The sequence below is a fragment of the Topomyia yanbarensis genome, chromosome 3 (genome assembly GCF_030247195.1).
Source record: "Topomyia yanbarensis strain Yona2022 chromosome 3, ASM3024719v1, whole genome shotgun sequence".
Classification (NCBI taxonomy): domain Eukaryota; kingdom Metazoa; phylum Arthropoda; class Insecta; order Diptera; family Culicidae; genus Topomyia; species Topomyia yanbarensis.
In genome coordinates this window covers 185,466,170-185,493,613 of record NC_080672.1, presented here as the reverse complement: position 1 = coordinate 185,493,613, position 27,444 = coordinate 185,466,170, and the positions used below count along the sequence as shown (strand labels likewise).

Here is a 27,444-nt window from a genome sequence, read left to right as displayed (position 1 = left end):
AAGTTTCGTTCGAATCTACGATGGTCATATTTTGCGGTCGGCCGGTTTCTCATGGAATCCCTCAGCTGGCCGATATAGTCACGAGACCATACCTTCCAGAAGCATTGAAGTTTCTGATGCATTTTTTGAAATGAAGTTAAGCGATTATTGGGTATGTCGCTTAAATCAGGCTCAGCAATTGAGTGTATCGGTTGTCCCACTAGGAAATGCCCTGGCGTTAAGGAATGAGGAATGAATGCGTGATGAGAGTGTGGAAGTCATCAATGGAGAGGTGCGTTTCTCTCATACTCCGGTACAAATGATGCTTGAAGATTTTAACGTCTACCTTCCACAGCTCTCCGCAGTGAGGAGATCGAGCCGGACTGAATTGAAATTGTATTCCACTTTCAGTGCAGCCTTTGGTTATGGAACTAGACGAGTGAATCTCGTCAAACCGTTGTTTGTGATCTTGAAGCTGCCGATTGGCTCCAACGAACGTGCGAGCATTGTCGCAGTATAAGTCCGAAACGCGACCACGACGCGAAACGAAACGTTTCAACACGCTTATGAACGACGCCGACGACAAGCCGTAGACCATTTCGATGTGGAAGGCTTTGGAGGATGTGCAGACGAAGATCGCGATGAAAATCTTGACCGACGTTCCGCGACGGCTAGGAGGTCGAACGTAGAACGACCCGCAATAGTCCACGCCAGACTTAGAGAATGCGCGCGACGGAATTATTCTTGCTGGCGGAAGTGGGCCCATTATTTGGTCTATGCTCTTTGGTCTGCAACGAAAATATTAGACACTCTCTGACAATTCTTCTGGAAAGGTCTCTTCCTCTGACAGGGCAAAATCTGTGACGTAAGGTGGAAAGCAGTAACTGGGGGCCCGAGTGGAGTGTGCGAATGTGTACAGCATTTGCAATCAAATTAGTTAAATGACGTTTTGGTGGTAGTACTATGCGGCATCGAGTGTCAAACGGAATTCTTGGATCTTGTAATCACCCATGCATTCTCAGCATGCCTTCCTTGTCGAAATATTGAGGTTTTTTAGGTGAGACTTAAATGTGAACTCCTTCCGAACAAGTCCATTATTTTGCTTGGGAAAACGCATCTCCGAATCAAAGCAGCTTTGTTGCGCTTGCCTCACGAGCAGCCTCAACGAGTAAGTGGACCTTCAAATTTTATTGTTGAACGACAATTCCGAGTGAATCTGAGAATCCAAGCGAGTTTGCGAGAGAGAGCATCGAGGGCAGAGAGAGGATCACGAGAGAAACGATGTCTCGATTTTCAAATTCTCGAGCCTCCAAATGACTCGGGGAGAGATACACGACATTCTTAGATCAGTTCTCTTGGGATTGGAGTAAATAGGGGGGACCATGCTACCAGAGAATATCGTCTATTATTTGAGATGGGAGCACTCCGCGAGCGATTCATCTCAGTAGGGACGTGACGCCAAATACTCCCACGAGTGAGACGATGTATTTCAGCAACACAATTCGACACAAATACTTTCCAAGCTGATGATAACGTAGCCAACCAGCGCAGAACAATGCTGGAATCGGTCCAAAAGGTGACAGAACAAGTTAGTTCAGTTGAGTTCTTCACGGTATCTGCGAGCTGAGCAGCTAATACCGCACCACAAAGTTCAAGGCGAGGGGTTGATTGCTTTGATATAGGGCATACTTTCGACTTCGACATGACCAAGTTAACTGCCACGTACCCATTAGAATCAACCGATTTAGTGAAAATGCAATATCCGTACGCTTTGTCAGATGCATCCGAAAAACAGTGCAGTTCCAAGAATTTAAATTTAGCAATGAGGAAACGACGTTCAATATTTAGAGTGGTCAGTATCTGCATTTCCTCCCTGAATACTTTCCACCAATTTTGGAACTCCTGAAGAAGTTCTGTGTCCCAGCTGAAGGAGTTCAGCCAAAACGATTGCAGAAATATTTTAACAGCGACAATGACGGCTCCGACGAGACCCATCGGATCAAAAAGACGAGACATCTCCGATAGCACAATTCGTTTAGTGATGGATTCAGATGCAATCAACGAAGGAACTTTAAATCCAAAACAGTCTGCTTGCGGATGCACAAGCTGTGCCATAGGTCACAGTAGTAAGCTGATATGTTCTCACAGGATAGGTTGGTTGAATTCTCCACAGAATTTGTGGCAGCGCACGGTCACCTTGATTTACAAAAATTTACCTGTACATCTTCTCGATGTCAGCAGTTATGACGTATTGAAGCAAGCGAAAGTTCAGAATCATGGCTATCAGTGGAGGTTGAACTGTGGGACCGATGTAGCAAAGATCGTTCAAGGATAGTTTACTCGTCGTTTTACTTGAGCCATCAAACACGACGCGTGTCTTAGTAGTTGTGCTGTCCGGTCTAAGATTGCATGATGAGAAAGATAGAAGTTAGGTAGAAAAGGGTCTGGTTGGACAGCTTCCATGTGTCCAAGCGATTTGTACTCGGCCGACAACATTTGTACAGTTCCAACAACATTTCCTCACGAATCGGTAACCGAACCACGTACCGACCGTCAGGGGTCTTGAGTGGGTTCTCAAAAAGTGATTCTCGCAATATTGTTCTTCCAAGGGCAGGCATTTTCCTCCCTCAAAGCTTTCAACCTGCCAAAATTTCTTTACTGCTGCCGAAAGTTTGTCGAGAGTCATGGCAGTATTGCAAACGCCGGTGCGAATGTGATCTTGCTGGGAATGATCACCAGCGACAGCGTAACCAAATTCATTTTTGCGCAATATTGGTAGCTGCGGCCCGAGCGAAATTTGTTCATTCTCTAGCAGTGAGAAGCAGGCATGGGAAAAATCATTTCACGAAACGATCAATTTGAAATCATTCACCAACATGCTCTTACTGTGAAACCCGATCTCGGCAACCCTTCTTGTGCAGAGTTACGCGTTCGTGCGAAAGCGAGAAGCAAAACACAGAACTGAAAAAAGTGACAGCGCCCGGCTATGATTCATTCTCCATCGCATACGTAGTGTTTTGAATGAAAGCAGAAAGGATCGCAAATGAATGCATTCTTTCATTCACAAAGATTCATTTCAAAACATTCACCGGATTGTTCTAATAAAAAAAAACTTGTCGTTCTTGTTTATAGACCTATGAAATTTTCACTTGGTGATCTCTTATTGTTGAGTAAGTAGTTTGCAATGGACTGGTGGAAAAAAAATAACTTAAAACTATTCCGTGCATATCACAATATCAATTTCAAGTGGATTGTAGTGCAATCTACTTCTCAACATTGATTATAGTGTACATTTCCACTATAAAGTTGACCTAACCCAACCAGAGAATAAAATGTCACATTCATTTGTGAACTAAAAGTTGATTCACTTGTGAATGTTTACAGTACAATCTTCCGATTCAATCCGCGAATGAAGAACACGATCTTCTTCATTCAACATAGTACGTGTCATTCTTTTACTTGGCTCACATCTTCGGAAGTTCATCTCTACCTACGTTCAGTTGTGTTCTTTTGGAGAGTTTTAGTCGGATCGTGAATGAACGACTGGCTGCTGTCAAAGCAATGAGCGGATTCACCAAGAATCATGCGAATGAATGATAATTCCCATCCCTGAGAAGAACCATTGAATTCCGATGGTCAAATCGATGTGGTGAGCGATCTGGAATTTAGGGTCTGCTAATGGGAAGTGATTAGGAATTACCCATTTCGAAACGTCCACTTTTATCGAAGGAAGAATTCGTGTCAAATGGGGCAGTATGAGAAAATCGATGTCTGCATTAAAAGGACCCACTCGAGATAATACATTGATCGAGACTGCCTGTGTTACGTGCTGTTCGCTGTTTCCAATCCCAAACACAGTGATATCAGAGCGATCTCGTTTGAAGCGAAGCTTTTGAGCGAGATTCTCTGTTACGAAATTGCGCTCGGATGCTGAGTCTAATAGAGCGCGCGTGAGAATTTTAGTTCCATCAATATCACATACCCTGATGTAGGCTGTGAGCATGAAGACTGTGGTGTTTGTCTTCGTACCAAAATCGAATGGTGAAGCGACTTTGAGCCGACCCTGACGATATACCCGATGACGAAAGAGTGAACTATAACGATTTGTCTTGGCCTCCCGTCGACGATTCCATATCCCGATGGACGTGCGATCATAGTTGGAACCTGTGTACATTTTTCGCGACATGTCAAGCCACCCGTACATTCACGCTCTGCTGAAAATGTCTCATGTCTCAAACAGGTTAGCTTCCAAGCCTCGATGGTTGGTCTCGTGACATGTCATGGAATTTAAATGCGTCATCGGTCTTGAGACTGGTCATGAGGATAATTTACCCGTAGCGCGTAAGGCGATACCAGTCACAAAGTTTACGAACCTGTACAAAGATGAACATTTTGTTATGGTTTGCTAGTTTGACCTGTATCTTATTCTTGATCGTTTAAGTACCGTGCAGTGGCAGATAAACGGAATGGTAGACGCTATATAAATTCAATTATTTTGAACTTTTTCAACTTTTTGATAATAAATGTAGCGAGTTACGAGGAGTTAAAAATCAATAGTTTTAGACATTTTAAACGCACACTGGGAAATACATGCGTCAAAATTGAAAAATTTTCATCTCTTCACATATAAATATTGTTCGTTATTGCCAGCTACGAGAAGTTGAAAATCAATTGTTTTAGACATATTAAACGCACACTGGGAAGTAAATGCGTAAAAATCGAAATTTTTTCAACTTTTCACAGATCAATATTTTTTGTTATTGCGAGTTACAAGGTTTTGAAAATCAATAGTTTAGACATTTTAAACGCACACTGGGAAGTAAATGCGTCAAAATCGAAAAATTTTCAACTTTTCGCAGATAAACATTGTTTGTTACTGCGAGTTAAGAGGTGTCGAAAATCAATAGTTTTAGACATTTTAAACGCACACTGTGAAGTAAATAAGTCAAAATCGAAAAGTTTTCAAGTTTTCACAGACAAATATTTTTCGTTATTGCGAGTTACTAGGAGTTGAAAATCAATCGTTTTAGACATTTTAAACGCACAAAGGAAAGTAAATGCGTCAAAATTGAAATATTTTCATCTTTTCACAGATAAATATTGTTCGTTATTGCAAGCTACGAGGAGTTGAAAATCAATTGTTTTAGACATTTTAAACGCACACTGGGAAGTAAATGCGTCAAAATCGAAAATTTTTCGACTTTTCACAGATCAATATTGTTTGATATTGCGAGTTACGAGGATTTGAAAATCAATAGCTTTAGACATTTTAAACGCACACTGGGAAGTAAATGCGTCAAAATTGAAAAATTTTCATCTTTTCACAGATAAATATGGTTTGTTATTGCGAGTTAAGAGGTGTTGAAAATCTATAGTTTTAGATATTTTAAACGCACATTGGGAAGTAAATGCGTCAAAATCGAAAATTTTTCAACTTTTCACAGATAAATATTGCTTGTTATTGCGAGTTACGAGGAGTAGAAAATCAATAGTTTTGGACATTTTAAACGTACACTTGAAAGTAAATGTCAAAATCGAAAAATTTTCAACTTTTCACAGATAAATATTGTTTGTTATTACGAGTTACGAGGATTTGAAAATCAATAGTTTTAGACATTTTAAACGCACACTTGAAAGTAAATGCGTCATAATGGAAAAAAATCTACTTTCATGCAAAATTTTTCATCTTTTCACAGATAAATATTGTTTGTTATTGCGAGTTACGAGGATTTGAAAATCAATAGTTTTAGACATTTCAACTTTTCACAGATAAATATTGTTTGTTATTGCGAGTTACGAGGATTTGAAAATCAATAGTTTTAGAGATTTTAAACGCACACTGGGAAATAAATGCGTCAAAATCGAAAAATTTTCAACTTTTCACAGATAAATATTGTTTGTTATTACGAGCTACGAGGATTTGAAAATCAATAGTTTTAGACATTTTAAACGCACACTTGAAAATAAATGCGTCATAATGGAAAAAAATCTACTTTCACACAAAATTTTTATTTGTTATTGCTAGTTACGTGAAGTTGAAAAACGATAGTTTTGGAATTTTTAGACACACATTAGTAAATCTTTTAAAAATGTGCAATAGATATTTTTTGTATCAATTGACATTACATTTGACTTTATTTCCAAACATGGGAGTCATATTAATCCTCAAAAGCCCAAATCATTTTTTTTAAATTTTTTTAAAATTGTCTTACAGTTTCAATACTTTACTGTGATAATTTTGTGATGTTTTTCGCAATGTTGTTTTAAAAAAGCGTTATGCATTTAAAGGTTAACTATGTTTTACACTATATGTGTCGTATTTAATGATAACAATAAGTATAGAAATGTATTGTTTATGTATAATACAAGTGGTAGCAGTGTAACTAGTGTTAGACGGAATCAATTTTTATAGTCGAATGCAGATGAATGCGCTACACCGCATAATACAACGTCACTACAAAACTTGGCACTAAATTTGCAATTCATATCGAAAGCCCGTATTTAGAAATACAAAACTGATAGCTCCCAAATAGTTTACGATGTCTTTTTGAAAATGCATTTTTAGATATAGTGCACTTTATATTCGTAAATGTTGAATTTATAAACCTCCCTAGGTGCCAAAATTTTCTGGTAAAAAGAAATAATAAATTAACACCAAACATGAATTCAGCGACGTAAAATTACCCCAATGTGAAGTTTTTATCAAATTCGGATCCCTTTTGAGGTTTTGACCTACTTTTTTATGGAAGGTGATCACTGTGCGAAGACTGAATTTGATAAACATATGAATAAAATTGAATTTTCTTATTTTTTCCTTTCATCGAATTCCATTTCACACATGGTTAAAAATCCTTGAAACATTTTTGAAGTCGTAAATTGAAAATCCAAACTTTAAAAATAAGGTTCAATTTTTGGCACGGTTCCGGTTTTGGAAACAGCAAAAAATAAAATTGTTGCCAAAAACGGAATCCTACTGTACTAGGATATGAAAATCACTAGTTTTGAACATTTTAAACGCACATGGGAAGTAAATGCGTCAAAATCACAAAATTCAATTTTTACAGATGTATGTTGCTTATTTTTCCGAGTTATTAGGACTTGAAAATCAAAAGTTTTGAACATTTGAAATGCACAACGGGAAGTAATTTCGACAAAATGGAAATTTAAAAATGCGTTAAAAATTAGAGGTGTGCCCAGTGCCGCAGCGCCGAAGGTTGCTGGTAAAAATAGTTAACAACTCGTAATAACAAACAATGTTTATCTGTGAAAAGTTGAAAATTTTTCGATTTTGACGCATTTACTTACCAGTGTGCGTTTAAAATGTCTAAAATTATTGATTTTCAACACCTCGTAACTCGCAATAACAAACAATGTTTATCTGTGAAAAGTTGAAAATTTTTCGATTTTGACGCATTTACTTCCCAATGTGTGTTTAAAATGTCTAAAACTATTGATTTTCAACACCTCTTAACTCGCAATAACAAACAATGTTTATCTGTGAAAAGTTGAAATTTTTTCGATTCTGGCGCATTTAATTCCCAATGTGCGTTTAAAATGTCTAAAACTATTGATTTTCAACACCTCTTAACTCGCAATAACAAACAATATTTATTTGTGAAATGTTGAAAGAAATACAATTATCTCATTTTCTATATTTCCAATTATCCGCCAAAGTACGGTATCCAATATTTTACCCATTTTCAATACCGGTTCATTGTCGACATGTCACATAACAAGCAAACCTGTTTTTCTATTGTCGCGACCGTTCGCAAACGAACGTACATGTCACAGTTCCGTAAATGTACAGCCGCTTGACAAACCTGTTTTGTTTTGAAACATGTACAAATTTTATGACATGTCACGGGGAAAATGTATCGTGTCATAGTACACGCGATTGTGTCACATGTCGCAAGAATCCGCAACTTGTACATGTCACGAGCAAACATGCGACCAGTCACCAGATGACTGGTCATAACCATGACATTTTCCAGCTATGCGTGCGATTGATCGGTAATGCACATTTCATCCGCCGACGGCGACTCGAAGACCGAGGCCGATTGTGAGGATTGTCGGGGTGGCGCAAGGGTATTCAAATTTGATGGTTTGTTTATTTGAACAGTTAATGCTGTTGAAGCATTCAAATGCAATAGAGTGTGGTGTCGTTTGTTGCATGTCCGACAGGAACCAGACGGACAATCTTTCAAATGATGTGATGGTTTCAAGCAATTCAAACATAAACCATGTTTTTGAACAAGATTGAAGCGAACTTGTGGGGAATGTTTCAGGAAATCATCGCAATTAGCCAATCCATGATTTTCCTTGTGACATACTACACATGCCTTCGAATTTTCACCAGTAGTAGTGTGGTGAGATGAAATGTTTACTCGAAATGGTTTTGGTTCTGTCTTACCACTTGCGATCGACGACTGGGAAAGTGTTAAAGACTGGAGGATTCGGGAGCGTTTTTGTATAAAGTTTACCACGTCAGTGTACGCGGGGCGGATATCTTCAGCCAATTGATTTTCCCCCTCCTTCTCAGATACAGGATCGAGTCTGCTAGTGATCAGTGCAACTAGAAGAGAATTCCAATGGTCTTTCGGTTCTTCTAGTTTATTTAACACATCGAGGTGTATTTCAAATGTGTCAACTAAATCCGAGAGTGCTGACGAAGATTCCCGCTTGATTGAAGGGGTGAATAGGAGCGCTGAGAGATGTTGCTTTACGGGCAGATTTTGATTGTCGTATCTCTTTTGCAGAAGATTCCACGCAATGGTATAGTTTGCAGATGTTGCCGCCAGCGATTGTATTAAGCGGAGAGCATCTCCCTTCAAGACACCTTTCAAGTATTGAAATTTTTGGATTGGCGATAACTGTCCATTGATGTGAATAAGAGTGGCAAAAAAGTTATGGAAGTTCATCCATTCGTCAAAATCTCCTTTGAATTCTGGGATTTTTAGCTCAGGAAGACGAATACCCTTGGTTTGAGTAGGTGGAGCAACAAGTGTGGGTGAAGACGGAGTAGTAATAGCTGCGAGTTTACTTGCCAAAGATCCCTTCAATTGGAAATACTCCGTCTAAAATTCAATTTGCTCGTCAGCTAGCTCTTCACTTATCTTGTGCTCACATTCGATATCAGTTTGGATATCATTAAAATCTTCAAAAAGAGAATCCAGCTGCTCAAAACGAAACATAAGTTGAGGTAGATAACGATCAAAGATGAAATTATCATCGAATTCTTATGTGTTGCGTCTAAAAATATGCAATTATTACTTCAAAAAGTGATCAATACCACCCCGGTTTACGGTAATAAATTTTATCTATTTTGGTTTGCCCCATTTGAGACATCGACATTTGAAAAAGGCGTATTTTTCGGTGAAAATTATGTATAACTTTTGACCCAAACAAGATAGAATTTTTCTTCCATCAGAAAAAGTCGCCCCAACCACGCTCTAAAAGTACACAGAACAGCACTTTTGTGACACAAATCACACTACGGACAAAACTATTTTTTTGAGAGACACCCTAAGTTATGATATGGAACTCAATATGAAATCCAACCGATTTCGATACTTTTGGCCGTCTTGGATTCAGGAACTCACCCACTTTTGGAATTGGTAAAAATGAATCGGGTTACTTCATTCGGTTCCCGCGAATCCGGGTTTCCGGAAGCAGATTCCAGTGCTGGGGTACTATTTGCGAACTTCAATGGAATACTAGCAATATGGGTATCAAAATTCTTGGAATTGCATCAGTAGGCCGTATCTCGTGTTTTTGGAACCATTTGGTGATTTGACCCCGGAACGGACATTCCGGAGCAGGTTCCCGTGGGGCCGTGAGTGACCATTCCATTCCAATTCCATTTTTCAACTTGCCATAGGGTCCCGTAACAATAAAAAACAGACTTCCGAGACAATTTGAAGAGTTTTGATACTCATATTGTCAATTTCAATTTGTGGGCACCCGGGTACCCTCGTTGGCCTGTTAAAGGTGTTTTTTTGTTGGACACATAACTGTTAAAATAATGTCTATAACTTTGATCACCCTTAAACCGTTTCAGCCAAAAGACGCAGTTTGTCACGCACAATAAATGTTTCTAAGATAATAAATCCGCTGATTTCGCTTCCTGGATAAAGTATAAAATGGGTATAAAAAGCGTTTTTTATTAATGTATCCAATCATTTTGATTTTTTTATGAAGATTTTCTTGATGGGGCATACAATTCTACTAATTATTTACTCACCGGTTTATCTTCTATGGATAATTCTGGAAACTCCACCATTAGATACAGAAAATGTGACTTCCTTTTCTGCCTTTCATTAATCAGCTCTACTTCTCTGAATGTTAAACGATCAAGCCAGTCTACCTACAAATATATATATATAATATATATATATATATATATATATATATATATATATATATATATATATATATATATATATATATATATATATATATATATATATATATATATATATATATATATATATATATATATATATATATATATATATATATATATATATATATATATATATATATATATATATATATATATATATATATATATATATATATATATATATATATATATATATATATATATATATATATATATATATATATATATATATATATATATATATATATATATATATATATATATATATATATATATATATATATATATATATATATATATATATATATATATATATATATATATATATATATATATATATATATATATATATATATATATATATATATATATATATATATATATATATATATATATATATATATATATATATATATATATATATATATATATATATATATATATATATATATATATATATATATTACAATGCGAGAGAATTGAGTGAGGGAATAGATCCTGTTTTTCTCAGTGTCAAAGCTGCTAAAATGAGCATCCTTTCCCAGATCGAAAGGCTTTGTGTTTATCTGTGTGCATTAGAGTAGGAAACTGTCCCACGAAAAAAAAATAAAAATCTACTTGGGGTATCTATTTGAGTAAATTAGTTAGGTAATTTGCGTTTCAACTTCGTTTCATCGGAATTAGACATTAACTTAGAGACAAGATTAAGCTAGCTAGCCCCTCTCTTTTTATTTCTCGTTTTTAGAAGTTTCCTCCTGCCTTGTGTAACCGATCAGCTCCAGACTGCCACTATGTAACCGCCGTCACCGTTACCACTACGGAAACTGAAGCGAGAGCGACTCGAGGTCCGATGACTTTTGAAGGATTCCCCGCGGGTCCGAAGAATACCATCTGCCAATCCGACCTACTAGACTAAGGCGCTAATTTGTTTCGCTGATTTCCCGTTTGTCCGAAAGTTGCAAGCTTTGCTCTTCCCTCCCAATCATCATCTACGCCTTCTCTCCCCTGTCCTTGATACAACTGCTTCTACACCGATTTTGGAAATAAGCCCCCCTCTGAATATCTTGACCAAGCGTAAGTCTCCGATAAAAAATCAAATTTGTATTCCGTATTCCTAGTTTTAAGATAGTTGTAATTTTACCTCTTTGTTAAAACTATTGTCCCCCATCTTGTAAATAGAATTGTATCCCTAGTTTTAAAACACCGGTGAAATTTTTCATAAATATTTGTTCCCCCTTTTGTGTACCAAACTATATTGTTAGTTTTAAGATAACTGCAAATATTTCCTAAAAAACTATTACTATTGAATTCCTTGTTTTAAAATTTTTCATAAAAAAAAATCTTTTGCCCCCTCTCTTGTATATAGAATCTTATTTCTAGTCTTAAGATAGCTGTAAAATTTTTCTCTTTTATAAAAAAAAAATTTCAACATTGTAACCTAGTTTTAAAATATCCAAAATGTAAAAACAAAAGGATTTGGCACCGCCAAGCTAACGAAAATCAAAGAGATGATAAACATTGTTGAAAAGCTGGGAGCAAACATCCATTGTATTATTCTGGCTGCATAGCGTGCGATGTGTTGAGCGCCGGAAAAAATCATTTCTCCGGAAAGACCTTCCCGGAACGTTGAAATCAAGCTTTGATAGCAGCGCAGGGGAATCTATGGTGTCTGTAAGCAAGTCAAAGATGAAGAGTCGTTGCAGAAAAATTCGCCTATTTCGCAGCGTAGGGAGATTGATGAGAGCGCAGCGATCTTCGTATGGAGGTATCAGTAATCGATTTTTCCAGGGCAGCCGATGAAGCGCAAACCTGATGAAATTCTTTTGTACCCGTTCGAGACGATTAATGTGGACGATGTGATACGGGGCCCAAATGGTAACTCCGTATTTCAGAACACTGCGTACCAGTGCGATGTACAGAGATTTCAGACAGTAAGCATCATTGAAATCACGAGTGTTGCGCTTGATGAGTCCAAGTACAACATAGAATTTAGCTATGACAGAAGAAACATGTGCGGTGGACCGTAGTTTACAGTCGAAAGTGATACCTAGATCAACGACACGACCTGAAACTTAATGAAATATTTCGAAGAAAAAGTGTCCGAGTCATTTACTGCCAGTTACCAGTACATTGAGTAACCCCTTGGCAAAGTCGGAAAATAAATTTCTTTAGCAACACTGCTTTGTTTACCTAATTTTCAACTGCTTTCATAGCAACCGTGTTTTTCGTTGTAAATAAAGGAACAATTTTTTTCTATTTGAATGGTAATAAGTCTATGAAGTTCATTTTTAATGCTACCGTTGAATGCACTGCCATTCAAAAACTATCCAAAGGTAACCGCGGAATTGAACGGGTGTTCGGACAGTGTGACATTAGGTTTACAATCGGATCGTGTCGTATGACAATGACCAGTATACTCCGCATCCAACCCATCGCCGTCTACAAATAACCCTACCTGGTGACCGTTTATGGGAATCGCTTGGCGGGCACTGGGTAACTAAAATAATGTAATTTATTTCTGATGACATCATTTTTCTATTTTAGAACCACTATGAAACAAACATAAAAACTAAAGCAATGTAAGTCCAATCGATTATAGCAAGTCATCACTGAGCAGAAAAGGATTACCATGACTCGCCATCCCTATTTTGTGGTTGTACAATTCTATCCGGAGTACAGATCGAGGTTGCTAAAAGCATCTTTACTATTTGAAAATGACCAATTTTTTCATAAGTTAACAAGAAGCATACGTGAACACACTAGTGGATTTATTTAACATTTTGTTAAATTCGGGCATTAGCGAAATACAAGTCGCAAGAAAAACTGTATTCTTGTTTAATAGTAAATTTAAAAAAAAAATAGCCCGCAGAGATTTAGCCAATGGTCGAGAACGAGAATGAACCCTCTGATGCTAAACATGTTTAGCAGAGTCGAGAAAGATTCTCGGCTACGTGTAGAAGAAAGTCCAAGCCATCAGTAGTGATCGGGGAGGTCTTCGTTCGTGGAGACCATTGATTCCTCTAAAAGTCGATTGCGGCTGCCAATTGGCCAAAGAATAGCATGTGTTACTTTTGAGCTAATGACATTGTTGGTATAGTTATTGATCTATGAATCCATGACCATAGTCTACAAACTATTTCTACCGCTGCTTTCCAAATTTAACATATGTGGCACCTGATGTCATTACTATTTTGGCCTTTACTGATACCATACAGGATTCCTTCGATTTCTGGAACTAGATTACGCGCATTTACAGAGTTTCTATGTGTGATTGATTTGATTCCAATAATCAATAAGCATTTATGAAGGACTGGTTCCATAATTAAAAGAACTAAACGGACCAGTTTGATAGCTTTCGAACCACATGCACTCCCATAATAAAATTGACTGGGATGAGGTCAAGTACGGCGTCAACTTCTATTATTTCTTTCGTCGTTCGATTGATCTTTAATTAATTCAATTAATCCACCATGCATATTGAACTGCATTTCTCGTTTAATATTCTCCAAAATTGTTACATATGTTTAAGTAAGTCTTTAAATTGTTTGCAAAAGCATGGTACTATGAAGCCTGAGGGTCTGCACGGTCACGTCGCTTGGTGATTTGATAAAAATTTCCTTCTAGTCACTAGGTGACGTGACTGTGAGAATAGGGCCTCGAATAGACTGAATTCGCGTTGAGACCCAGGATTGAAAAAATGAACAAATTTTCAAAACTTTCATGCTTGTAGAATTTAAAAAAATTACATTTATTTGTTGAAATGTTTGGACAACGTTTTTGTAATGTAGACAGTGATATTTTTTACAAATCTCGCCAAATTGATCGTTGATCGCAAAATTTCAACCCTTTACATGCAAATCTGCAAAAATATGTAATAAAAACTATTAGAAGACCAGGACAAATTAAGCGATTTCCTCGAATAACCAGGACACGTCCTAGGAAACCAAGAATTGGTCTAGTCTTACTGTTTTATCCGAAAGGAAGATCTTCGATTGTAGGGCGTTGTAATATAAATTTTGATTTGATGGCCATTACACCCACCATTCCATTGGGATCATTGTATACGTTTTCATTCTCCTTGCCTCCTCTGCCTCGGCTAGCTCTGAGCTATTGTTCGTATATTTTACATTATAATCAATTTCCAATTGATTTTGTTATTTTGTGTAATCTATCGTTAGTGGCCCAAGTGATTTCGACGTTGGTAGAACGTTCTAGTGGTTTATATGCTGGATATCATTCCAGCGACTGTTGAATGGGATTTCTGGAAATAGTGCAGTTGTAGATTTCAACCGCATAAACTGAGATAGCCCCTCATGATCAATCAATATATCTGGATATTTCTTCGATAATCTTGCAGAAAACGGATTGTTTAATACAGCTTCAAGTACAATAGCTCATATTTTGGTTCTTACCATGGTTCCGATATACCAATCCTTCCGACAATCTTATTTTTCGATTGAGTTTTCTGTATCGGTGGTTCCGGTTCTTCACGCGTATTCTAACTCTTTCACAGCACATCATTAATTTATTTGCTCCCAAGATAAGTTATTACTAATTCTTTTGAAACACTAACGGTTCGTTTTGTTTTCAAATCGTTCTTTTCTACGTATCCAGGGGTTACTACGGTAGCTTATTTGGAAAAAATAACAACAGATTATTCAGTGTTGCAAGCTTCATACATTTTTCAACCAAATTTCACATTTGAAAGTATGAGTTACCTGAGTCACTGAGGGGTAGTCCGATTTGCGATACAGTTTCGAAATGCAAGTGTCTAGCCGTGTCGTTGCCTAGATCCTTGACTGACGCAACTCGTTGTACAGGAGCAGAACACATCAGGTATTCAAAAACAATGGGCGACCGAACTCGTGCGAAAGTGATTCTGCTGCATTTCTTAATGTTCAAACTCATGCCGTTTCTGTCACACCAACCAATAACCCATTCGATGTCCATTTGCAATGCCATGTCCACCATAGTTGTTATAACACGCTACATTTTCAAATCATCTGCATACATGACTTTAGATGACGACAATTCACTGCAGAGGTCGTTCACGAAGAATACAAAAACAAGAGGTCCAAGATGAGTCGCACAGAAGCACTGCGATTTGAAAGGTACGATGAGATCTAATTTGTCAGCCAGTCCGGAAATCCATTGCGCCTTGGTTTTTCTACAGCTAGTTAATGAGGAACACGATCGAAAGCTTTTGAAAAATCAACATACACCGCATCGATCTATTGTCGTTTTTCCACCCTATCAATCAGCGTCGACAAATAGCTCATGAGGTGAGTAGTTGTCGAGCGTTTTCTCACAAAACCATGCTGATTTTTGGTATGCAGCTTAGAATTAAAATTCCTCTGTAATTTGTGACATCATGTACATTTCCGGTTTTATAGATAGGGCTAATCAAAGCCTCTTTCCACTATTTTCAGTGAGGGAACAATTGAAAAGTATAGATGCCGGTAGAGCCAGCGATGAAGAGCATACCATGATAAGCGATGGTTAAAGTCCGTCCAACCCCGGTCCTTTCGAACTATCAATACAGCGTAGCTTGAAATAGACCTCTTGTTCGGAGAATGATGTTGTAGGCAAATTCAACGTGAACATCGGCAAACTACTCAAGTATGATTCAGACAAAGGTGGTCAGTTATTACTCACTCAATTCGGGAGACATACGAGCGAAAGCGAACTGCGTTCATAAGTTCGAATTCGCGTTCCAAATCCCGCACGAACAATTTGTCGGTTTCGCTTCCGTTTTCGAGCATTTCTCAGTATAATCCGAAGGTTCTATAGCTCTCCAGTTCACCAAGGTCGTTTGTTATTCGGGCGGCGCATACGTTTCCTCCTAGGCACAAGTTGTTGGAAAATTGAATCTAGTTCGCGATAAAAACTCTTCACAGATTCATCCAAACTGCCCGTCGCCAATACCTCAGCCCAATTGAAATGTGAAATTTCCGCATTCAATTCATCATGATCCCATAGATTGAAATCATAAAATAAAACGCCATCGTCATTCGCAGCCACGGCGAGCACAAAGTCTATTTTCAATACAAGCGGATTGTGATGACGATCCAAATTCATTAATGTTTCATACCCGCTTGTGTTACTAATAAACACTAGATCAAGCATCCTCACATGCACGTTCGCCAAATAGTTCACTTGTTATAAACCAGAAGCGATCATGGTTTCAGCTAACAAAATTTCGTGTTCTGTAGAGGCATTAATTGGAATAAAACATCCAACTTCGTCATCGTAGCTCCAACGTAGTAACGGTAAATTGTAGTCCCCTAAAACCACCATCCTATCGTTGGTATCAATTTGATCATACAGTTGATTAGCAGGCAGCATGGTGTTCATATAAAGCGAAACAATAGCGGACAACAATTTAGGTGAAAACCATTTTTTCTCCACTAAGGAGAAAATTGTTTAAAACGACCGTAAAGGACACAAAACATATAACTAAACTAATTATGGGATCTGCGTTTCGACTTCGTCTCATCAGAATGCGACACTAACTTAGTATCAGGACTAAGCTAGCGCCCAATTCACGCTAGCTCTTTAATATGATTCATAACTATATCATTAATTTAGTTATAGATTTTGCGCCCTTTATGTGCAAATGTGGTTTCAAACAAAATTCTCCTTTTAGAGTTCAATCTGCTTCAAAAAACAACTTGGCAAAGTCTCAGCTCAACGTACATGAATTTTCTCATAAAAAAATAAATTTTTACATAGCAATTCCTGCAGTGGCTGTTCGTAGGCTCGCAAAACACCAATATATATTTTTCATATGCGGTCATAAAAAGATTGTGGAAAAATAGGTGTTTTTGCTCATTTGCCTTTGGTAACTTTGTTGTTACTGAAGTGTGTTTTTGTTCGCATCGATATAGATAGATTATGCTATATTTCACCCTAAGGAGAAAAATTGGGTAAACACGAAAATTTCACACTAGAGCGAAACTTTTTTTAGTAAAGCCAGTCTTTGCACTTGAAATGTTGGCTGCTGGGCAGTCGGCTCATTAGTTACACAGAAAAAAATATTTTGTGATTTTAAATTTATTTTCATTCACATATTTGGAGAATGAATATAAATGTAAAATTAAGTTCCACCACAAATACACTCAACTTATGCGTTGTTTAATGAATTTTATTATAATTTTACACGTTTATTGAAAATTATAGTTTAACTAATGCACTTTAATGTATTTTAATCCAATATTGCTGTAAAATAAAATACATGTAATATCACACGAACGAAAGTATAAAATTATATGCTTTGTGATGCTCCCATTGAGTGCATCGAATTCAACTTGATTTTCAATCAAATTTTTGATTCAAGCTTTATATGTTAACATTCGTATTGACTTGCATGTCGTTTAAATTTTATTATTTTTTGGTGTAGAGACAACAAACGTACAAGTGTGTTTCTCTCGCCTCCAAAAGAAATCATTGAATTGCTCTAGCAAGCAATTTAATATCTCCTATTTTCTCAATTTTCCTATCTGCATCGCTGTAGGTGCATTTTAACACTCGGAATACCAAGGGGGTAAAAAAAATGGGAACGCTTACTTTGACCGGTCATATCTCAGCCGTTACATAATCGATTTTAAATCTGTCTTGATCAATAGAAAGGTATGTCTTTTGTGAAAACGTCGAATTAAAAAAATAGAAGAATAGAGTTGTCTACCGTAAGTTACAGTAAAAAGAGTATAACAAAGTCGGTGAGAAAAAAATGAGAACGCTTCTTTGACTTGCCATATCTTAGCTGTTTGCTCACCAATTTTAATTGTTTCATCACCACTGGATAGGTAAATCTTTTATAAAATCAGTGAACAAAGAATGATGGAAAACAAATTTGTATATCTGAAGTAATTGTAAAAACAGTAACTGAGAGTCAGTACAGACGAAATGAGTTTTTCTGTTCAAACAATCGTATCTCGACCGTTTGTCAACCAATTTCAATTTTCCTTACACCAATGCAATTCTAAGAGCTTCTAAACTTGTAATATATGCAATAAATAGTAGATTTTCAAAAATTACTATACTTTTTCGAGTTATTAGGAGATAGGATTTTTACAATGTACGTGGCATACGGTTGATTGAAATTCTTTGCGACTTGTTAGTTTTACGGTTTGAAAATTACCTGTTTACTCAATAGTTCTACATATTATACATGGATATTATTATATCAAAATGTTTGCACAAACGTGGAGAAACACAATATTGTATGTAAGTTACTAAATAATAGAGTGTATTAGGACGATTCAGTAAATACGAAGAAGTTCAGAATTTTAAAATATTCGTCATATAACTTCAAATTTGAAGCGATGACCTATACATTTTAATACACCAATCGATTGTAACACTAGTTTACAGTGATTTGTATCCTCACAATATTTTTATCATTTCCGTAGTAAAATGGCCCGCTGGAAACGAAAATGCGATTGAAAAAATTCTGTATGGAACAGATTTTGAGATATTGCGAAAAAATCCGTTTTTGTATTTTAAAAAATTGGCCCTTCACTTCATCACAAATATCTCCAGTTGTACTCTACCGATTTTAATGATTTTAATATCATTTGATCGACAATTGCAAGACCTATCAATTATTCCTAGAACATATTTTGATCACTATTACAATTAGATCTCTATTCAGTAATTAATTAAAAAATAATTGCAATTTCTTGCAAAATTTTGGATTTTTTTTTATTTGACGGTAAATTACTCAAAGAAGAACGATTTATTAAATATTTTTTTATTCGTGGGTATTAAAATATAATCAATTACAAAAATAATGAGCGGTTGTTCATTGGAATCCAAATAAAAATATAGAAGTTATGAGTATTTTTGTAAAACATAGAAAAAGTCAGTTTTTTAGAGTTTTTCGTTTCTCATATAGAAAGGTTATGCAATCGGTCGGAATTTCGACTTTTCAACCGAGGCCCGAAGGGCCGAATATCTTATACCATTCGACTCAGTTCGTCGAGATCGTAAAATGACTGTATGTGTGTGTGTGTATGTATGTATGTACATGTGCATGTGTCAAACAATCTCACCGACTTTTCTCAGAGATAGCTGGACCGATTTGTACAAACTTAGTCTCAAATGAAAGGTACTACCATTTCATGGGTCGCTATTGATTTTTTTATTAATCCGATTTCCGGTTCCGGAGTTACAGATTGAAGAGTACGATCACACTGCAAATTCATATATACACTGGTACCACCATGATGTCCAAATGATGCAATACATATTAAAATGTGTGCAACTTTGCTAGGATTTGCGTGTCTAGATTCTTGATGACCCACCGAAGTCGCTTTGACCACATTGGCCACCTATTATGGTTCCTAATGCCCCGGGGAACTTACCAAGTCCCTACGTTAATATCATACGTATTTCTCAGCGAATTCTTCACCGATTTTTACAAACTTGGTCTCAAATGAAAGGTACAACGTTTCCATTGTCTGCTGTTGAATTTCTAAGTGATCCGACTTCCGGTTCCAGAATTACACGGTGATAAGCACGAACACGCAGCAAATCCCGATTTCAACGTATACGGCGATGAATGTAAAAAGGTGAATTTTTTTCCAAAATGTGACCACAACTGCTTGGATTTGTAGCTCTAGGTCACTAACAATCCTTCAAAGTCGCGTTGGCCATGTTGGCCACCATCGACGGTTCCGGAAGCCTCGGCGGAAGAATCCAAATTCAGAATAACAGGTACATCCATTTCTCAGTGATGACTGGACCGATATGACCAAACTTCGGTGTTACGTTACTTAAAACTGTTATTAAATTTTATTTCTATTCGACTTCCGGTTACGACCCCGATGGGTTATCAACAATCTGGACTCGCAAATACAAGTAATGTTGCACACATTTTAATATGTATTGCATCATTTGGACATCATGGTGGTACCAATGTATATATGAATTTGCAGTGTGATCGTTTTCTTCAATCTGTAACTCCAGAACCGGAAACCGGATCAATAAAAAATCAATAGCGACCGAGGTAGTACCTTTCATTTGAGACTAAGTTTGTACAAATCAGTCCAACCATCTCTGAAAAAATCGGTGAGATTGTTTGACACATGCACATATACATACATACATACACACATACACACACATACAGTCATTTTACGATCTCGACGAACTGAGTCGAATGGTATAAGATATTCGGCCCTTCGGGCCTCGGTTGAAAAGGCGAAATTCCGACCAATTGCATAACCTTTCTATATGAGAAACGAAAAACTCTAAAAAACTGATATTTTCTATGTTTTACAAAAATACTCATAACATCTATATTTTTATTTAGATTCCAATGAACAACCGCTCATTATTTTCGTAATTGATCATATTTCAATACCCACGAATAAAAAATATTTAATAAATCGTTCTTCTTAGAGCAACCGTCAAATAAAAAAAAATCCAACCGTTTACCGTCAAATAAAAAAAAATCCAAAATTTTACAAGAAAAAAAGCAATTATTTTTTAATTAATTACTGAATAGAGATCTAATTGTAATAGTGATCAAAAAATTTTCTAGAAATAATTGATAGGTCTTGCAATTGTCGATCAAATGATATTAAATTCATTAAAATCGGTAGAGTACAACTGGAGATATTTGTGATGAAGTGAAGGGCCAATTTTTTAAAATACAAAAACGGATTTTTTTGCAATATCTCAAAATCTGTTCCATACAGATTTTTTTCAATCGCATTTTCGTTTTCAGCGGGCCATTTTACTACGGAAATGATAAAAAAAGTTGAGGATATCACAACTTTTTGAAATTTGTAAACTAGTGTAATATATTAGTTGCTTTGCGTGTAATATATAACTCAACATGGTTTTTTATAGTTGTGCATCGGCTACCAAGTGTTACGACAATGGCGCAGTAGACACTCTCATTCGTTGAGTATACCAAATGGTCTGAAAATAGGTATAACGGAGAAATGCGCTTGCCATTAAAAGGGGAAGCGACTAATAATGTGGATCCCAGCGTCATGTTCGTATAAATCAACAGTGACATGAAGGGTTATTTTAGTGGAAGGACTCCTAGGTAATTACATAACCGGAGCTAGAGGACCACAGGTAAAAAATATAATGGAGCGGTCGGCATCCTATGGTATAATGTTACTTGAGTGAGAGGACTCCATATAATATAAAAGGATTCGTAAAAAAGAGAGGAGCGATGATGAGCTTTACTATTCGAACGAAAAAAATGGTTTTAATTTAAACAATAATACAAATAAAATAAACCTTTCTTCAATAAATAAAAACATAACGCTAGGCAAAGTATATAAAATAAGGGAGACCGGGGCTGGTTGGCCGAGTTTTGCTTTCGGAATTTCTGTACCCATTCTGGTTAGACTTTTTGAAAACCGGCTTTTTGCGCTGTCATGAAGATACAACCCTTGCGCACCTATGTAATTTTTTTCGATCATGAAAAAAAATCAGGGAAAAAGTTATTAGCAAACAAATGCGGAAAGAAAAATCTTCGAGTTCGGTAAAATGAGTTAAACACGTCAAATGTATCAGTGGAAAACTTTTAATTAAAAAAATATCGTTTTTTCGTATATAGATAAGGAAAATAAAATCCACTCTGCACTTTTTTGTCTTTTTAACCTTTTTGGATGTACCTTTGGCAGCTTTGGTGAACTTTTTACCAGCTTTCGCTGATTTGTTTTTCCTCCGCCAGCGTACTCTTACGTTTGATTTCATTTTTCTGCTCCTCCAATACTGCTTTTATTGGGGAATCGGTCAAAACTTGAGACGATCGGCGTTTACGAACTTGCCACTTCTTCGAATCAGATCGTGCACTCGCCTTGGGAAGAGGTCTGACGTCTTCAGAGAGGCATACATCTGCAGCTGATTCTATGCTAATGGACGAGTTTTGTTCGGGGTTGGATCGATCTGTGACAAATCCTGCCAGAAACTACTCAGGAGGAGAAATTTCAGGATTGAAGCGGCTCACGCCAGAGACTCTGAAACCTTGGCTTGGCATTTAATTCATAAAATATCGGAATCAACTTTTTTATAAACAATTTCCGACTTTTAATGATTCTAATCTCTTATTTCTATTTGGTAATAATTTTAAATTATTTTTATTACTTATTTCTCGTATATTTTTCCTTATAATCATCAATATTAGCATAATATCAAATTTTGCTTTCAAGAAGGTTGACATTTCACAAATATCAAAGTGCACATTACTACCCATGATCGCATAGTTGTTCCGTTTTCTATGGGATTTTCTATCTTTATGGGACTGATATGCGATCATGGGCAGATTACTCTACACTAAATTTACAACTCGGCCAACCAGCCCCGCACAGAACTCGGCCAACCTACCCCAATGTATATATTCGAGAACAATCACGATTTACACAATTTAAAGTTACACTGGTAACCGTTATACCATTTTGTTGGGTTTTGAATACCCTTTCCAACAGTACAAAGTTATTGGAAATCGGATGTAAATTGATTCACGTTACACATATTATTTTTCAGAAACAGAAATTTACTCACCAGTGCCGAAAAAAGAACAAACGTGCTTCTGTACAAACAACACCACCAAAACACCTGAAATAACGTCGGTACATTGGTGACCTAATACCCCACCAAAATCACTATAGATGTCGCTACTGCGCATAATAGCCTGTTCATAAAAAGCACTCGGCCAACCTGCCCCTTCGGCCAACCAGCCCCGGTCACCCCTACACACCTAAAAAATCTAAATTTTATCGTTGACGTAATTCCAAAATTGCCACAATCTAACAAACCGTAATTCAGGAAATGACGAAATATAACCGTTCCCTGTTTAATTTTACATGCAAAGTGCACTTTCCATGCGCAGTGCCATAAAATTACACCCTTCAACATTTCAAACAATCGCCATATGTGGAGCCAAATTATATGACTCGCAAAATTCAACGACATGTAAAATTAAAATCAAACGTAAAACTATGTCATTTTTGATTCTCGTACATGTCATGGTAAGGAGACGTAAATTTACACGATTTTTTTCTAGGTGTTTATCGATAACACTATAGCACACTTCATCGTAGCGTTGTATATTAGCTACGTATTAAGGTTACTATTATTTGTTTCAGAAAACCAAAGAAGAAAAACTCGAAATTGGACACAATAATGAAGGAATTGGAGTAAGAAAAGCTTGCCAGGGCGGAGTTGGGAAAGAAGCTCGAAAAGGCTAACGAAATTATAATGGATCTGCAGGCGAGTTAAGAACACCGCGCAGTGAAAGTGTGGTTAGCACAGCGTTCTTAGGATATGTAGGTCCTTCCAGTACCCAACACCAACGAAATGAGTCGGGTGTTGAAATATCACGATTCATGACGTCAGTGAACCAAATGTCAATTTCCTCTATTACTGTACCGGAGTGTAAGCACTCTGTTGCTGGTGAGCAGATTGGACGTCGCGACTATCAATTGATCTATTGACGGATTCGCTGAAGTTAGCGGGAGTAGATGATAACGTAATAGTGGAAGTGGAAGGTGAAATTGTAGTAATGTGAATTCGCGAGCATTCATATCGTTTTTTCGTGTTTTAAAAAGTGTTAGATTTTATCGGTTTTATGTTTAATCGACGCGGGAATTCATTCCCTTCAAATTAGTGTTAAAGTTTTATACTGTCTTCACAAGGATCTGGAGTAATTGACCAAAACAATCGAAAGTTTTGTACCCGCATTATCGCAGATAAGTATTCGCCTATTGTTTAGCATATTTTTCTTCTGCCGCTGCTGGTACCATGCCTAAGGCGATGGATACCGGCGGGGAAGAAGGAGAGGCCGATAATCAAAATTTGCTCGTAACAGTTTGCGCGCAGTGTTCTGAGCCGATCGCGAAGTCTAATTCAGAAGTAATAGAATGTTTTGGCAAGTGTAAATTAGGTATTCACACAGAGTGTTTGCCTGATGTGACTGAGCGACAAGTAGAAGTTTTGCGCCATTTTAAGAATGCTGTTTTTGTTTGTGACACATGCCTAGTTTTGCATGACTATAGTTTGTCATAATGTCGACGTTTTGAGCGAAATCATGCATAAATTGAATGAGCTCTCGTGTGTTGTTGAATTGTCAAACATTTGAAGCCAAGGTTAAACATATCGTTTGCAATGAGTTTGAAGAGATTTAGTTTTGCCGAGGTGGTCAAATCGAGGGCCGGTGTGAAAACGACAAACTTCACGAAAACGCCCCAGACAAAACGCAAACCTGACCCTGTTATTATAATCAGGCCAAGAGAAACCCAGCAAGCAGAATTTACTAGGAACGAACTTCTAAAGAAGGTAGATCCAAAAATATTAGTGTTGGCCGAGCTTTTAACGGGAAAGATGGAGCACTTGTAGTTTCAGCGAAGGATGAAGAATCTTTAACTCGCTTGAAAGAAAACGTACATATGGGAGACCAGTTTGAAGTATCGGTGCGAGATTGCATGTAGCCGACGATAAAGCTGATAGGTATGAGAGATGAATTAAATGAGCAAGAATGAAAGAATCTTTGACTGAGCAAAATGAAGTTTGAGCTGGCATGAAGCATTTCAAGTTGCCTAATATAGCGCAATAGTTGAAATTGATGCGGAAACATTTTTTAAAGCAATTGAGATCGAAAATTTAAATGTTGGAAGGGATAGATGTCGTGTGTTTGATGGTCTGGAGGTGGCACGATGTTATGTTGTGGGTTTAATCATAAAATTGCTGAATTAAAAGCAAATTTGTAGTGGTAATCAGAAGAATTGTAGTCTGTAAAATTGAAAATGCAAAAAAGTAGGTTTTCCCATACTAATTTCCATACAAATTTCAAACGCAATGCGCTACGCCGGGTCAAATCCAATCGACTCCAAATTTTGCACAGTTGTTTGGGACCCCAAATGGAACCAAAAAAGTGCTGTGCTCGGTTGATTAGGTTATGATTACGTTTTTTCATATAACAATGCCCCACCCTAATATATATATATATATATATATATATATATATATATATATATATATATATATATATATATATATATATATATATATATATATATATATATATATATATATATATATATATATATATATATATATATATATATATATATATATATATATATATATATATATATATATATATATATATATATATATATATAACAAATTTTCTATTGCGATTAGAGCTATGTTCATCAGTTAAAACATGTTAAGATATGTCTAAGGAACAACCTTTGATGATATGTAGGCATGTGGAGCCTATTAAATCATAGTGTAAGTGATCTTCCTATAGAATCATAGCAAAAACACGATTTTTGATTGGAGACACCTCTAAATCATGTCCAAATTAAGCCATTTTCGGTGAAAGCTCTTAAATTCACACCTAGAACAAAAATTTGAGCTGACCGATTTATATTTCAAAATTTTTTCAAAATGTGGAGAGGTCTAATATATATATATATATATATATATATATATATATATATATATATATATATATATATATATATATATATATATATATATATATATATATATATATATATATATGTATATATATATATATATATATATATATATATATATATATATATATATATATATATATATATATATATATATATATATATATATATATATATATATATATATATATATATATATATATATATATATATATATATATATATATATATATATATATATATATATATATATATATATATATATATATATATATATATATATATATATATATATATATATATATATATATATATATATATTAGGGTGAGGCATTGTTATATGAAAAAAACGTAATCATAACCTAATCAACCGAGCACAGCACTTTTTTGGTTCCATTTGGGGTCCCAACCAACTGTGCAAAATTTGGAGTCGATTGGATTTGACCCGGCGTAGCGCATTGCGTTTGAAATTTGTATGGAAATTAGTATGGGAAAACCTACTTTTTTGCATTTTCAATTTTACAGACTACAATTCTTCCTGCAGTATACCAACAATTAGATAGAAGTGTAGTCCAAGATATGCTGAACAACTTTGTCGAAGGATGCATGGTGCTAGAATGTCTCTATAACAAGTTATAGCTGTTCGATAGATCGAATTAATTGCCAAAAAGCTTTTTTTTTCGCCAACACTGCGGGTGTACCAATGATATTTCATATAGCATACCGAAATAACATCATATACTTTAGATTTACCACATTGGTATGTTTGGATGAATTATTCAAAACGCTTAGCTCAATTTTATGGGCATAGGTAGTTTCGCAATAGGGTGTAGTGAGGGGGAAGGAGTGGGGTGGGGGAGGCTTCAGCATTAGACTGGTTCAATTTTTGACTTTTAACTCCACCAGGCTCTACTGATTCCTTTTATGACCCTTAGTAATTGTGCAAATTTTGGTATTGATCGGTTGCGTCTTCGGACCCTCCAAAAATTTTAAAGTTTGTATGGAAATTAAAATGGAAGATCGGTTGAAATTTAAAATAAATTCTTAATAAAGCACCGCCACAATCAATTCATGAGAAAACTATATATTTCTAAAGGTATTCTTCTAATGAACACATTCGTGGAACATTGTAAGTTTGTGAAAATTAGCTGAGAAAAGTTTTTAACTAAAAATGTAGCATGACTTCAAAACAAGTGGATTTTATTATTAATCATAGCAACCCTGTTTGAATAGCTCCATCGTTATGCGAGTGTAAACTAGACTTGCTACCCACCGCTTGCGTGTGGCAGATGAAGGTTTTCAAACATGGTTGCTATGATTAATAATAAGATCCACTTGTTTTGAAGTTAATAACTTTTCTCAACGAATTTTCACAAACTTACAATGTTCCACGAATGTGTTCAGTAGAAGAATACCTTTAGAAATATAAAGTGTTCTTATGAATTCATTGATGAGGTGATTTTTTTTAGAAATTATTTTCAATTTAAACCGAATTTCCATACTAATTTCCATATAAACTTTGAAATTTTTGGAGGGTCCGTAGACGCAACCGATTGGTACCATAATTTGCACAATTACTATGGACCATAAAAGGAATCAGTAGAGCCTGGTGGA

At 36.0% G+C, this 27,444-nt stretch overlaps 1 protein-coding gene across 1 annotated transcript in view; it reads right to left on the bottom strand.

Annotated features, from left to right (window-relative positions):
- LOC131691080 (phosphatidylinositol 3-kinase catalytic subunit type 3) overlaps positions 1 to 27,444 on the bottom strand; it is a 431,803-nt gene that overhangs the window by 264,025 nt on the left and 140,334 nt on the right. The window contains exon 5 of the mRNA XM_058977268.1: positions 10,220 to 10,342. Coding sequence (XP_058833251.1) covers positions 10,220 to 10,342 — 123 coding nt within the window. The remainder of the gene's footprint in view (positions 1 to 10,219; positions 10,343 to 27,444) is intronic.